General features: G+C 39.3%; 1 protein-coding gene across 4 annotated transcripts in view; it reads right to left on the bottom strand.

Moving 5' to 3' along the window:
• Positions 1-16,196, bottom strand: part of QRICH1 (glutamine rich 1) — a 29,110-nt gene that overhangs the window by 11,139 nt on the left and 1,775 nt on the right. For 2 of the 4 annotated variants that reach the window (XM_081184780.1, XM_081184781.1), the window contains exons 2-4: positions 15,507-15,569; positions 8,956-9,288; positions 1,837-2,862 (exon numbers count right to left, since the gene is read on the bottom strand). In XM_081184780.1, the coding sequence (XP_081040906.1) occupies positions 1,837-2,862; positions 8,956-9,267 (1,338 nt within the window). In that variant the 5' untranslated portion in view covers positions 9,268-9,288; positions 15,507-15,569. The remainder of the gene's footprint in view (positions 1-1,836; positions 2,863-8,955; positions 9,289-15,506; positions 15,570-16,196) is intronic. The other 2 variants (XM_081184779.1, XM_081184782.1) reach the window with 1 other exon arrangement.

The raw sequence follows: 16,196 nt of genomic DNA, 5'->3' as shown, positions 1-16,196 counted from the left end.
GGAACCCAACACTCTCGCAAGTCAGGCTGCAAGTTATGTTAGAGAACCACAAAAATGCTACATTTTGCTTTCTAGCAAAAAATTGGCACAATAAATAGAGAACAGAGAAATCCAATTAAGTTTATATTTCACTACACGTACTTAAGAGCTTAGAACAAAAAAAATCTACATGTAATTTCTTAACTGCACTTGAAAATTTTGAACCAGTGGTAATCACTCCTAACATTAACTCATAGTGGAATATTTCTGTCAAAGTGTATTCCGTTATAATGGCAATTGTGGCCACACCCATTTTTTTATCCATACCCCATATTGCTGTATGGACAACTGAATTATGAAGTGAGTTTAGCAGGAGTACAGCATGCTCTATCATATGCCATTCCATATATGGGGTGAGGCGTATTTTCAAAGGCCACGTCACCATGTATTTACTAAAGAACCTGTTCTTACTTCAACCAAAACACCACAACCTGCAAATTCACATATATGAACCTCACTAACACGTACAAAGGAGGGATTGCAGTTCCAACAGGGATATGCTTTGTATATAGCCCCAGGTACAATTCATGACGCGGGACGCAGGTGGCACTGTGGGTTAAACCACAGAGCCTAGGGTTTGCCGATTAGAATGTTGGTGGTTCAAATCCCTGCGACGGGGTGAGCTCCCGTTGCTCAGTCCCAGCTCCTGCCAACCTAGCAGTTCGAAAGCACATCCAAGTGGAAGTAAATAAATAGGTACCACTTTGGCGGAAAGGTAAACAGTGTTTCCGTGCACTGCTCTGGTTCGCCAGAAGCGGCTTAGTCATGCTGGCCACATGACCCGGAAACTGTATGCCGGCTCCCTCGGCCAATAAAGCAAGATGAGTGCCGCAACTCCAGAATCATTCGCAACTGGACCTAATGGTCAGGGGTCCCTTTACCTTTACAATCCATGACAGATTTCAGACAAGGACTCTCTCAGTAACAGCACCTGACTCTAGAGTTAGTGTTTTGCAAATCACTGATGTGATTTAGTCTCAACACAACCCAGTATAATGGCAGCTAATAAAGCTTAATGATTAGCCCAACAGAAGATTTAGCATAAATATTGGAGAGATTGGAAAGGTGAGAATGTTTGCCTTATGTACACCATTAGAATTATGAAATACTTAAATGCAGGGTAGGAAGAAGTACCAACACTGTCCTTCTGCATGCTAGTGTAATACTAACCCCTACCCCATTCTGCCATTCCCAGAAAAAGAACAAAAAATGTTTCATTCACCCTGAACAGTAATATATGTCCACTCCCAGTCCAGAGTTTCAAATTTGGGAATCAGTGAAATTTATACTAATTCAGCATTTCTGATAGTTAGCACCCTGAGGAAGGACCATTTACCTTTTGCAATTTACAAGTCCATTTGCTTTTTTTAAAAAAACACACCCTCGGGTTGTTGTTTTTGGCAGAAAACCATTTGCAGAAACCCAAGTATATTACATGGTCCTCAAAAGGGGGAAGAGGAGAATATAGACATTACATTTCAAAACGTGCAGTCAAGTTTCTGCACAGTTCTTTACAGCAGGAAAGAGCAGAATATCTGTGCCCCATGCTGCTACCTGAACCCCTAACACTCAAAATCCTCATCATATGCCCACCTCTCCATACAAAATTCTGGAAGAACATCCAAGTGCATGCAAGCTGAGTAACTTTACATAAAAACAACGTACATATTACTCTGAGTAAAGTTTTGCTGTCTTTGACACACTGCAGACAGTTCTGCCCTTGGGCTTAGCCAGTGCTCTCTACATTTGGAACACTCCACAATGCAGACAGGTTGTTCATTAAAGTAGTTTACTTACAGAGCAAGTAACTTGCAGCTGCTGGTGTTGCTGCTGCTGCTGCTGCCCCTGCTCTTGCGGTGTGGACTGCTGCTGCTGTGGGTCCCATATATGGACCGTCTGGGCTGTATTCTGATATGTCCCTGCCACTGCTTGCACTGCCACTGGAATGTGGATATTGCCATTCATAAACTGTGCTGGGAAAAGGGAGTTGGCAAGGGTTTGCACCACTTCCTCATGAGAGTTTTTCACTACTGATGCACCTCCCACCATCTTATCCTTGTCATCTTCCAGCTTCACAGTGGCTAGGGCCGTCGGGGAGCCACTGACATGGACGGCATTGTAGGCCTCCTGGGGGATGGCAATGTGGGTTATGTTTTGCTGCTGCAGGTCGCCACGTGGTTGCGCAGAGTAAACAGGGATGGTCCAAGTCTCTCCAGTAGGGCTGGTTATGGTCCCAGTGGCACTGTACAGGTGGGCACTATCCACCGTTAACAAGTCCGGCCTTAACGATACATAACTCTGCTGCTGGCCTTGGGGGATGGCCAGGACTGTGGCAACCGGCTGCCCTGAAATAGCGTATGACACAGTAATAGGCATATCCACTTTGCGCTTCTTTACTGGCTGGAGGACACTGGCGGTGCTGATCCTTCGCTCGCCTTCGCGTGGGGAGCCCTGCTGAGATGGAGGAGGGGAAAGCGCCCCAACTGTCTGGATCTGGATCTGCTGGCCCCCAGCAATAGCCTGTCCTGCCACAAGCTGTGCCTGGATTTGCTGATGCTGCATATGTTCCTCCTGGATTTCGGCACCCTGGATTTGCTGAGCAGTCTGCACATGCTGCACCTGGATCTGAGCTGCCTGCAACTGAGAAGGGCTAGGACTCTGAAGCGCTTGGCCCTGTATCGTCTGAGGTGCCGGCTGTTGCGCCTGACCTTGGATCTGCACTTGGACCTGTATGGGCTGATCGGAGGCTTGATGAACAGTGAGCTGGGGAGAAAGCTGCTGAGTGGAGACTTGCTGAGGGGATTGCTGAACCTGAACTTGCACCTGTAAAACAAGGATTCAAAAGTTAGCATTCATTAAATGAAAAATTAAATGGGGGAAAAAGGTTAGCATTCATTAACTCCTAAACCTCTGAACTACTGACTCCTGTGATTAGGCCAAAGAGAAAGTATAATGAACTATCAGTTGGGTATCAGAATGTGGCCATACATAAAAAGTAGTCATTTCTGTACACTTGGGGACCACCCAATATTTCAAATTAATTTGTAAATTAAGGCAAGAGAGAAAAACTGACAATATCCCAGTGAAGAATGAGCTCTCTTAGCCACAGAATGTTGAAGGCAGCTGTACATCAGTTTTTGACTATGAAAGAATTTAGTGTACTCAAGCTTGTAAACAGCTCACATGCAGCATCCTGGAAAAGGGCTGGTGGCAGCAGAAATTGGGATCAGAGAATGTGCATCTGAGGCTAAATAACTCATCTTCCCTGCGCTATATGTGGAGGCTAGGGAAGAGAAGTTGGGAGAGAACAGGCACTTTTTCATTTTCCCACTCTCCAGAAAAAACACTCTGGTTTGAAGCAGGCAGTAAATTTCTAGTGATGTACAGAAGAGCAAGGGATGTTTTCAGAATGATGATAAAAGGAGATTTTTCCCCAACCTCTCCAACCAGCCACCATCCCAGGAGTCCTGAAAAGCACTATGAATCTTCTATTCTAGGCTGGCTTGAGAGCTGAATAGCACCTTCCCAGGATACCATAAACTTATTATTCAGACAACGTTTTCTTATAAGTGTGTGTGTGTAGTTAGAACTTCTCAAAAAGGCGTAAGCTTAATAGCGCAACTATAAGAAAATGGAAGGAATGGATTTCCTACAGAGGCATCTTGCTATACTGGAAGAAAGTGTTTTTGAATGAGTATAATACAACAAAATTGTAGTAAGAGGTGATAACTGAAGCACTCAACAAAACTTAAGAAATTCTTACTTTTTTTTTAGTAATAGTATCACATATAATACTTAAAAGCCTGCAACAGAGGCAGTAATACTTTCCAAACTTCACATTATTATCCTCTTGTTAACACCAAACTAGGGGCAAATTCTTACATGTGTTTCTGGCACTGCATACTCCTATGGGAAATGTAATGGTGCACTTTTGTCTGAAGTCACAAATCTAACATGGTAACTTTATGTGGAAAACCTGTGAACAAATTGCTCCCCAAATTAAACAGAGGTGTTTCTTAGAAGATTTTAACATTTACAGGTCTTTAATTTACAAACTACTAATTTTTCTGCAAATGTGTTGAGTCCCAAAATATTCTGCAGATACCACCCACAAAAATAACTACGGGTGGAAATACTAGATATAAAAAATTAATATAGTAATGAGAACATGCTATCTATCACTCAAAACTCTTATGCTAATCTTGAAATGCAGAAAAGAGAAACAGTTAAAATCAGAAAACGGAAAGGATAGCTGATTATCCAAAGACCAGCTAAGTTAATGTAGAAATAAGTCAAAGCAAAACCACATTTCTAGATATGATAAAAAATGCTCTAAGTCAGTTATGAAACTGACGAGAAGCAGCAACAAATTCTGACTTAATCACAGCAGTTTCCAAATTCCATAATAAGACACAAGTGTTGAACTACATTCTATATGCTCAGTTAACTGAACATGCTTAAAATCTAGGGTTTATCCCAAATTAGGATTTTGGGATTAAAGCTGCAGAATTCAAGAGCTCCTTTTTATAAGCAGTAAGCTCTCTCAGTGCCACATGCATCAAACAGTTTACCTTTTTCTGTCCAGCATGTGTTGTCTAATTTAAACTTCACTGACCATTTTAAAAGAAGCTACCAAGCACATACTTACATTCCTATCACGCACAAGATTTGTGAAGTTCCCCTCACTCACAAAAAGGCTCCAAATAGTTTTCTATGAAGATTAAAGCAATCTGTATGTAGAATATGAACTAATCCCACCTAAACTCTACACAGGCAGTAGAAAGGAATGTGTCTGTAATAATCCTGCTGGTCAAACCAAAGCATAATCAGACAGACTTCTCTCATGTCCACTGATATAATCAATACAGAAGCATTTGCTGTTAGTTTCCAGCTATACATGGAACATAGAACCAAAGTGGTGGTGGTGAAGGAACATGACAAAAAAGGTCTCCTATTGTTTCAAAGATACTCTCAAAGTGTAAGGCAAAGGGGGTGGAGTGACAGAAGAACAATCTAAGAATAGTTCACAAATGCATGCTTATCACTCATGGCTGCAGCATCAAATATCAAACAGACTGACTTTTGTGCTAACTCAAACAATGTTTTTAGTAAATAATAGTTCAGCTGAAAACCAACAAATCTGAGTAATTAAGCAATGAGAAACCAAGCTACGTATATGCATGTATGAAGCAGGAATACTGTGTAGTCAAACTGTTTGGGGGAGCCTATCAAAGCAAACAAGTTAAAACTTCCTGAGCTTTATTTTCATAGGTGCTAACTGCTTATCTTGTTCTTAAAATTAGACAGCTTCCTGTTAGCTTAATAAATATTTAACGAGGCACCTTCTTACTCCTCCTTAAGACAAAGCTTTGTATTGTTTAAGCTCCTTGGTGCTTGGGCATAGGCTTCCTTGCTGGCAGCTCCTTATTATCTTACATATAAGTGTATCTCAGGAAGGTAGTGAAACTGGTTTCTTCTGAAGCTTAGAAAGGACTACCAGCAAATATCACACTGCAGGCTTGTTTGTTTTTAATGCTGTGCTTCAGGGCAGACTGTGGGATGGGAAACACCTTGACTGCATATACCTTGGATCCCGAACGCCACAAACCCAGAAGTGAGTGTTCTGGTTTGCAAACGTTCTTTGGAACCTGAACGTACGATGGGGCTTCCACAGCTTCTGATTGGCTGCAGGAGCTTCCTGCAGCCAATCAGAAGCCGTGCTTTGGTTTCCAAACTTTTTGGAAGTCGAATGGACTTCCGGAACTGATTCCATTCGACTTCCAAGGTACGACCATATAGATGTCATTCAGCAGCTTTAGTGCTCATCTGTGAAAACTTTCTTTCAGGTACCTGACTAGGAATGCCTTACATGCACATGGAGAACAAGTATAGAATCATATGAACTAAAAAGGAAGACTAGTTTGCTTTAATCCTCTATATGATACACAATTCGTACTTTTGATAAAATTTGGTATCAACTTATAAAATCATTTCGCACTAGTATTCCTCAATTCTATTATGCCTTACTGCTAATATGCAAGTCCCCCCCCAAAAAAAAATCTTCAGCAGCCCACAGGTGCTTTTATGGGTTGCAACAGTTTTCATATTTGAAAAATAAAATGTATTTTATCCAGAGACAAGTTTAAGTGCCAAACCATATATGCAATTGGACACTCACAGAGCATTTTCTTAGTCACATTTAGGTTGGCTCAGAAGGTATAATGGCAAAAATGGTACACATCACAAATTCAGAGCTATTTATCTTTCAAAAAGCAGTCCCATTTTTTTAGTCATGCAAAGGCAACCCAACTCTGAACAAAACAGCTCTGACAATCTTTTTGTGTCTGGAATTGGGTGGGTGTACTAATTTCCCCAAATGCACATTCCTATATCATCCTCTCACATCATGGTGATGGTAACTATCTGTCCATAGAACCCCCTTGCCACACAGAGTTGAATCAATTTTTGTTTCATATTTGAGGGCAGAGTAAGAACATTGTAGTTCAATACTTAAATTAAGTTCAATACTTAAAGTGACTAGTTTTATATTGTTTTATATGTTTACAAAGAAATGTAATATGCAACTAGCTAATGCAAAATAGCCATGTAGAGTAGTCAATACATTGCTTATGCATTGTTCACAACGAATGAAATCCACAGTGCTTTCTATTTTGTATTGCATTATACTTCAGTGCTGCTGTTTTTTAAATGGATTGTATTCTTTCGTTAAAATTTATTTTTAATGGTCTGAAGAGGTTTAGAGCAGCAATATTTGGGATACCTTCAAGACATACAAGGTCCAATGGAAAAGGTTCGAATAATTAGAGTGTTGTTCAACACCCTCATTATTTCATCTATTAGATATTTCTATATTCTGTGCATCAATAGGGTGTTTTTTTTAAAAAAAGACTGGCCTAATTCTATATTTAAGCATTCAGTATACCACAACTGATTCTTACACTGATTCTATCTATATATCAGTGCCAGGACTATCATATGCTAAGTTCACTATTATAGATAGATGGTTTAAAGTGCAAATAGCATCTAGGCAAGACAACATAGTTAGAACTCAAATTTCCAATGGAGACCTACAGCTGAGTGCTTTGCCTAGGTATTGTTGCATTTAATTAAATGTCAGGGGCACCTAGGTTTGCTGAACAAGTCCTGTTTTTCTAATGTAAATAAAACTCTTTGAAGAAATCCAAATGAAAGCACTAGCCTGTAACTGTTTACACAGTAGCAAAGAGCCATGTACTTTTGATTCACATTAGGTTTCATAATACAGAGAAATATAGGATTAGTCTACTAAGCTCTGAAGCATGACTACATTTTCTGCTAGTTTGTTATTGTCTGTACTTCAAGTTAAACACAATATGGCCACAAAACATGTGTTTGCTTCAAGTAGTATAATAAAGTAAGGTCTAAATTCCTCCATAGGGAAAATTAATAATTCCTAAATCAAGGGTGAACTAAACTGCTCACTGTGTTTCCAATTACTGGGGACTGGCAGAATCAAATATTAGGAGTCAGTATTACAAATCTAAGGTTAATCGTCCCTGTTACTCACAATTCATGTATGTATGCAATTATGATTCCATATCTAAGGTTAATCGTCCCTGTTACTCAGATTCATGTATGTATGCAATTATAATTCCATATACAGTAGGAACTGGCAACCATAAGGCCACAAGTAGAATTTGGCCTTGGGTGACAGCCAATTGACCCCAGGAGTCCTACTGCCAGTGCTGATGCAGAGCCTTGAAAGAATCTCTCCACAGTCACTATTCAAAATGTAAAGCTCGATGATGACAAACTCAAAACTTTTGTGATCAGGTTTATGTTGATTGAATTCAGTTCAGGGTTGAAAGGGAAAGGAAGAAGACAGAGAAGTTATGGACCTGACTGCTAGACAAGCCCTAAATGGCTTGGATCCAGGCTATCAGAAGGGCTGTACCTCCTTATATGAGCTTGCCCAGGCTTTGTTATCTTCAGGGGAGGCCCTGCTCTTGGTTCCACCATCACAGGTAAATTTAGTGAAGGCACAAGAGAGGGCCTTCTGAGTGGCTGCTCCCAGATTGTAAACTCTCTTCCATGGGAGACAAGGTTGGCCCCCTCTCTGCTTTCCTTTCACCAGCAGGCAAATGCAAAGTTCCTAAGGAACGCATGACTCAGTTATTAACACTGAATCATATAAGTTACAGTAAGCCATTTGTTTTCCATTAGGTATTCACCAGAATGATGGGTATTATTGGTTTACATGAAACACTAGATGCAGTCAGGAAGTTTTGTGCAAATGTGCTTTAAAAGTCACTTCTGCAGAAGAATATGTCTGAAAATTCAAGATACACCAGGCCTCTAGAAATATGGATACACTGTTTGAAAGAGTGGCATTTGGGAAGTAAAGTTAAAATTGATTTGCCTTATTCCTCTGCTCTTTGGACTATACAATACTCTTAATAATTTATCTTATGGTCATGTTTGCTTTTAAAGAACATTCACAGATATCCAACACTGAGAGGACTTTCCCCTTCCTCTCCTCTGCAGCCCCACTCATGCCCAACATTTGGACAGCTGAATGTCACCCAAGTACTTAACACAGGTACTTTGTGCACTATGAAAAGAAAAAGCAAAATTAGCAGGGTGGAGAAATTTAAATTAAGTTTCTGATTTGAATTAGATTGGTCCATGTAACAGATATATAGAAAACTAAATAAACTCTTTAACCTATCTGAGCGACGAACAAAAACATTTGTACCTAACAACTACATTCTTTTTCAATTAATTTGTTTTGGAGGAGAGAAAATGCAAGGAGTGTGTCTCTACAGTTGTCTATGAAAGCTGCCCAGAGCACAAATTCCTGCATGCTTTTATGTATGAAAGCAGCAAAGAGTAAGATGTGCAACCTTTTAAGATTACCTGAACTTGCTGGGGTTGCTGCACTTGTATTTGCTGCTCTTGCTGTGTTTGCTGCTGGACGCTTGTTGTAACTGGGCAAGCAAGTTCAAGCAAAGATCCAGCCACTTCTGTGCTATCTGTGTAGATGCAGTTGCCACCTTGCTGATATACCATGGTGGTGGTAGCAGCCGTCTGCTGAAACTCCTGTAAGGCTTCAGGACCCTTGGAGGCAAGGGAGTCCAGGAATTCCTTCATCCTATGCTGTGGGATCGTTCGTGCTTTGACACGGATGTATTCTTCAAAGGAAATGGTGTTATCCAAAGAATTATTCATATTGCAAGGTACTCAGGATTCCTTAAAAAAACAAAGCAAGCCATTACAATTACACTCTAAGCCACTCTCTCTACATTTCTGATGTCTTTATCAATAAGGTAGAAATATTATTCGGGTCATTCTGACTACTCACCACAGGTTAATTTATTGAAAAGTCATGCATAACAGACACATGCAGCTTTCTATTAAGATCCACTAATCTACAAACCCATTGTCTTTCAATGAGAACCTCAACTCAAGGCAGAGTCAAGCCCAATCCAAATCAGAGGATTAAAGTCTCCACTGATATATGGTACCCTCTGTAAAAACTGGGGAGTTCCCACTAGGCATGGAATAAAAGTTGTTGCTGTTGTTTTTAAAAAAGGTTCCACAACTCCAACAGGCTACTGATTCCCCTGAAATGTTTGTCTCTCTGTGCATGCAAAAAAGGTAACCATTCCTAGCAACGTAGCATAACATTGCTCAGCACCCAAAACCAAGTCACAATGGTGCAAGGACAGGAAAATCTAAAAGGAAGTGGGGTGGGGGGAGAGGGAAGATGAGGGAATCCCTCCAGAAGGTTCCCAATTTCCAAAAGGGAAACATTCAGGCTAATTCTGATTCAGAGAATAAGTGGATCATTGCTCCAAGTAAAGAGACCTTCCTTTTTGTGGATGCTCTAACACATTGTTTCATGGCTTCAGTATCAACCACACACTAAGTAGAAATGATTCATCAGGGCCTGGAAATTTTGCACAAGTGTACAATTTAATGCCTAAATGATCTCAGCTTCCATTAAACATGCACACCAAGTTTCTATTTAAAGTGTGGAAGGGTCAGCACCCAGCGAAATTTCAGGAACTGGGAGGGATTAGTAGGACCTTATTGTTTAGCCTAGTATGTATCCTAATGACTAAAATAATTATGCAAAGCAAGGTAATCAATCTGCATAGCTCATACAGGCTAGAGTATTTTTTTTACTGTATACCCACTGAGTCTTGCATAAGATTCACTAAATCTGCAGGCTGCAAGGCCTCCTTCAATTGGTGGACAGGCCACAGTGATAAAGTTTCCATTAAGCAAAATTAATTGTTTTGGAAAGGCTTTGCCAAATCTATTGACTTACAGTTGAACAACATAGGCCATTCAAAAAGTCCAAAGATTTTGGAAAATAAATTCAAAGTAAATATATATATATACATTAGGTTGCCTAATATTTTTCATATTACAGTCGTACCTTTAAAGTCGAATGCCTTGGGAGTCAAACATTTTGGCTCCCAAACGATTCAAATTTGGAATTGAGTGTTCCAGTTTGTGAACGTTCTTTGGAACCCAAACGTCCAACACAGGTTCTGCGGCTTCCGACTGGCTGCAGGAGTTTCCTGCAGCCAACTGGAAGCTGCATGTTGGTTTCCAAACGTTTTGGAAGTCAAACGGACTTTCGGAATGGATTCCATTCGACTTCCAAGATACGACGGTATAAGTATAGAATTTGTGTTTCCTTATGAAAAAGATGAAATGGGGTGAAAAATGTATACAGAACACACACATCCCTGGTCAATACGCATAAACCCTGAGAAGCAGGATTTGTTTTTTAAGCAACATAAGCGTTGCTAATAATTCTGAACGCTTAACAGTACTGAGTGACAAGGCGTAGCAACATACAAACCAGTGTCTCACTCATAAAGCATTATACTGTAGTTTCCACTACCAAAGAAATTCTGCAATTAAAGAGAAATGAAGGCTCAAGAGAGACACCGCCACAGTTACTACACAGTGAGAAAGCCTGAGGTGAGAGAAAAGTCATCACTTCAATAATCACTGAAGTGAAGCCACCCAGCATCTAGGCATTTATTTGTTCACATTAATACATTTATTGTACAAAGGTAGCCTTGCATGCAGTCGTATCACCTCTAGAGCTGCTCACAAGACATATATTAACAATAATCACCTAAGGTGGACTACTGTAGGACTCAAACACATGTCTCAGATTTCAGCTACCATTGAGACCAGAAGATGATGTCTGGGCCCTCTATCAAATTTCTTGTTTTTGAATAGTCAGGCAGACGTCTCTGGCCCTGGCTACATATTATTTGGAGCACCGTGAATGCTGCTGCCCCATGGTGGCTCCCTGCACTACTCTTGGTGTCATCTGCAACTTCCATCTACATTATTAGGATGGAACATACCATGCCAGCAATGAATAACCAAATTGGGTCAAATTGGCATCATGGTATAACTACATGATTCACTCTGTGAGGATGGAAATTGCAGTTATTAGCAATTGTCATGTGGCAGCAACCATCAGGAAGGCAGCAAATGCAGTACTCCATGTATAAATGAGGCCCCAACAATTATGTAGATTTTCAGGTGGGATCCTATGCAAATTACGAGAGTGATCTAATTCATATATTTTATTATATATAAAATATTACTCATTTTACCTGTATTTAGAAAGCAAGGCTAAAAACTTTGAAACTGCCACACTTGCACAATATTGTATCTGTAATTGGCACCCATTCATTGTTGCTACTGAATTTATGGAAAATTTTCTGCAGAAAAGTAAAGCACTAGAAACTTTCCCACAGATCATGGGCATCAATATCACACCAAGCAAACCTAAAGGAATCAATTACATTTAACGTACATGAGGCCCAATTGCTACAAGAATAGTTGCAAACTTGCCATGCCAGATACATCATCAGATGCAGATGGATCCAAAAAGTAAGAGACTCAAGCCAAAAATGTAATTATGTTTTTAAAATAAGACACATAAATTGACTGCCACTGTCACAGAATGTTTTTCAAATCAGGCCTATTTAATAGTTAAAGTTTAGAGGGGCAGAATACAGGGTATACACATTGCCTAGAGAAGTCTTTATATTTAACTAGTAAATCTGATCTACTTTTTCTAGAAAGTTGTAAGTTAAACATATTGCTCCCATATTTTAGCCACTTAAGTATTCAAATTAAGATGCTTAATAAAAAAGATCCCCACTTTTCCAATCAAGGTTCCAGGTGGCAAAAATGTTCTGGCTGTGCAAGGCAGAACTAATGATGCTATTCCCTTTGCTGCTGACCCAGTAAACACAATTCCCCAACAGCAAAGGAGATTAAATCTAACATTTTGACACACCACTTTTTCCAGCAAAAAAGCATTTGGTGGCATTGGCTAGAATCAGCTGATTCTAGCCAAAGAAGTAGCCTTTTCAAATGCATTGCTGTCACAGAATGGGGTAATAATTATAAGGTTTAATACTGGACCTCACACTGAAATAAAATTATACTCCAATTCCAAACATACTGCTAAGCCCCACTTACTCAAGGGAATTTACATTTAATCAAGCTGCTAAGGATAGTCAGATTCTGGAAAAGTTACAAGAACAGTCTGTGTGTCTCCCCTGCCCACCGCCTTAATTTTGCAATTTTTGCAAATTTTAGGAGTAGCTAACAATGGAGACATATGGCTGGATTTGAGGAATTAACCATTCCTTCTTCCCATAAGTCCTAGGTGAAAACTGAAACCTGTATAATATCTAAGAGAGGTTCATTTAAATGTCTACTACCTCCCACATTCCATTTAGGACTCTGACCAGATGCAGACAAAGTAGCTTCCCCAGTCAAATAGCCTGATAAATGCTATTTTGTGGGCATTTGGGTTGGCCCAATGGAAGGCAATATGGATTCTGGAACATTATGGCTATCAAGACACTGAAGGAGTCATCATTGTTTTCAAATCAGTGGATTTTGAAATGCAGACCCTTTTAGTTTGCCTCAATCTTATGTAAACGGATAAGATTCTGAGTTACTTAATAAAGTATTCTTACTTAATAAAGTATTATTATAACATTGGGAAATATTCATGGGCCCCATTTTCTAGGGCTGATATGATTTCCACAAATATACTAGCTAGAGAATGTCATACAATATTCAAGAGCCTGCCTTTCAAAGTACAGTGGTACCTCGGTTTAAGAAGAGTCCGGTTTAATAACAATTTGGTTTACAAACTCTGCAAAACCGGAAATAGTGTCTTGGTTTGGTTTGAGAACTTTACCTCGGTCTAAGAATGGAATCCGAACGGTGGAAGGGCACCAGCAGCGGGAGGCCTCATTAGGAAAAGCGTGCCTTGGTTTAAGAACGGATTTGGTTTAAGAACGGACTTCGAAACCAGAGGCCTTTCTTCTGGGCATTGTCGGCCAATTGGTGCCAAAGAAGGATAGAACTTTTTTTATGTATGCTATAACAGCAGCAAGATTACTTATTGCAAAGTATTGGAAGACACAAGATTTACCCACTCTGGAAGAATGGCGAATGAAGATGATGGATTATATGGAATTGGCAGAAATGACTGGCAGAATCCGAGACCAGGGAGAAGAAATGGTGGAAGAAGACTGGAAGAAATTTAAAGACTATTTGCAGAAATACTGTAAAATTAATGAATGTTAAAGTGATGTTGGACTGAAAATAAGTGGTTTTGGTATTAAGGCTTATAAGAATATGTAAATATAGATAGTTACTTGGAAGAGAATTTATAGTTATAATAGGTTAAGAATATAGAGTAAAGATAAATGAAAGAGGGTAAGGATTTGCTGAAAGGACTTGGTAAACGGGAATACAAAAAGGGGAGGTGTGAGGAGGTCAAGGAAATAAGCAAATGAACCTAAAGATATTGAAAAATGGATTATTTCTTTTTTAAGATTTTTTTTCTTTTTTCTACTTTTTTGAATGTCTATTTTTTTGTATTGTTTTTTGGTATTGTTTGTCACACTGTTTTTCTTTTGTGTAAAATCTCAATAAATATTTTATAAAAAAATAAAAAAATAAAAACGGACTTCCGGAACGGATTTAGTTCGTAAACCGAGGTACCACTGTACCTTTAAATACAATTAGGACTTAAGATCTTAATTTCTATTTCTATGAAATTATTAAAGGGTGGATCACACATCTCATACTTTTGAGAACCAATGATTGAAATCCAGATAAAAATCTGGCCTAACATTATAACTGTTGCCTTTTTCTGCCACCACTTCAAAAAGAAGCAACAGCAAGTCTAAGTTGTTTGACAGATGTTACCCAGAAATATATTTTTCCTTTTCTGTAAATCTTGACACATCCAGACACATTATACAGTAAGGGTTGATAACTCTCTACCTCAGAAGATTTGACCAACTCATGAAATACTTTACCACTGCTTCTAAGATCCTTTTTCCAATTAAATACTGGCGAACAGTTGAAATTCACAGTTACAGTATTTTCCTACCTTGTCCACACCTTTGTAACCTAATGTACCGTATTTTTCGCTCTATAAGACGCACCAGACCATAAGATGCACCTAGTTTTTGGAGGAGGAAAACAAGAAAAAAAAATTCTGAATCTCAGAAGCCAGAACAACAAGAGGGATCACTGCGCAGCGAAATCAGCGATCCCTCTTGCTGGGATAGCTGCGCAGCCTGCATTCGCTCCATAAGACGCACACACATTTCCCCTTACTTTTTAGGAGGGAAAAAGTGAGTCTTATAGAGCAAAAAATACGGTAATTTACTGGTAGGAAACAACTTTTCTTTTCACAGGTACTACTGTCACTACCACTGTTTCATAAAACTGAGGCAGATTAGTAGTTAAACATTTGAAGCTTTCATTTACCAAATATTTTAGAAGCAGCAAGATCAACTCTGGAGGAAGCTTAAAGTGGTATAGGACAAAAGTTGACAAGAATTCTACAATGGAAATTTGCTCACCCCAAGTTGAACCATCACAAGCTATTTTACCTCCTTGGAATCTTCCAGTCTTGAAGCAATCACCTTCCATTATATAAGCTACAAGCACCAGTGAATTGCAGGAGATATTCTTCAGCCTAGTGTCACTGTGCCAAGATACCATCCAGAAAAAAGTAATGCACATCAAGTGCGTTAATGCTTTAGCCAACATCCATAAATATAGAAATGCATTTATGTTAATGATACCATTGCTGCAGAAATCATATATGAATCAAAGATCAGTTGTTTGTTTACTGAGCTTTCATCCTTACATGACCTTGGTATAATGTGCATTCCATCAACTTTCAGGAAAAATTGAAATAAATGATATGTAAAACAACAACTCCTGCCTAAGGAAACAAGTATTCCTTTATCTGCATTTTCATGTAAATATTAAATCTGGAAAGTCAGGCCAAGCCAACTGATTAGCAAGCAGTTAGTTCTCAGAACTTAAACATTATTGAAAGCACACACATTTGTAGTATGCAGACAATCTAAACTCACCAGGCACCATGCTGTATGTATTTCTGATATTCGTGTCCTGAACTCTTTTAGACTCGTGACATTCTGGAGAAGACAGAACAAAGAAACCCTTTCCATCCCCACTTTAATTGTATTTATTTAAGAAATATAAAGGGAGAAGGCAATGTTATATGACAAAGTTGGTAGAGATGTGAAGGCCCCTCCAAAAAAGTCCAATCCCCCACCTTTCCCCATTTTTTTCACATTTCTAGCTACTTCATTGTTTTAAAAGGGCAATTCTAGAGCTTTTCTAATTCCAGTGCCTTTTAAGAAAATAAAATTAAAACCCAAACTTTCTGAAACAAGAACTACTCAGTATTCCATGCTGAATTATGTGATGTGTATGTGACATGCTCCCTTTACTTCTATGAGCTGCCTTGAGCTCTGTGATGGAGGAATAGGAGAATATAAACTAACTTGGTAAAAATGTGTTAGCATAAAAGCTTGCAGATGGATAAGGTTTCAGAAACCTTGAATGAGGAAGCAAGTGAAAGAACACAGGCATGGCTGCAGTAGATACAGGAAGTATTGAACATCTGTATCGTCTACACCAGGTGTGGGAAACTTCTGGCCCTGCAGATACTGATGAAATTTCCATCATCCCCAAGCAACACAGCCAATGCTTTGGGATGAAGCAAGTTGTAGTCAAGCAACATCTGCAGGACCGCAGTG

Source organism: Podarcis bocagei, assembly GCF_964188305.1.
Source record: "Podarcis bocagei genome assembly, chromosome: 2".
Classification (NCBI taxonomy): Eukaryota; Metazoa; Chordata; class Lepidosauria; order Squamata; family Lacertidae; genus Podarcis; species Podarcis bocagei.
Note: the sequence above shows the minus strand (reverse complement) of the source record. Positions and strands in the feature narration are given on the sequence as shown.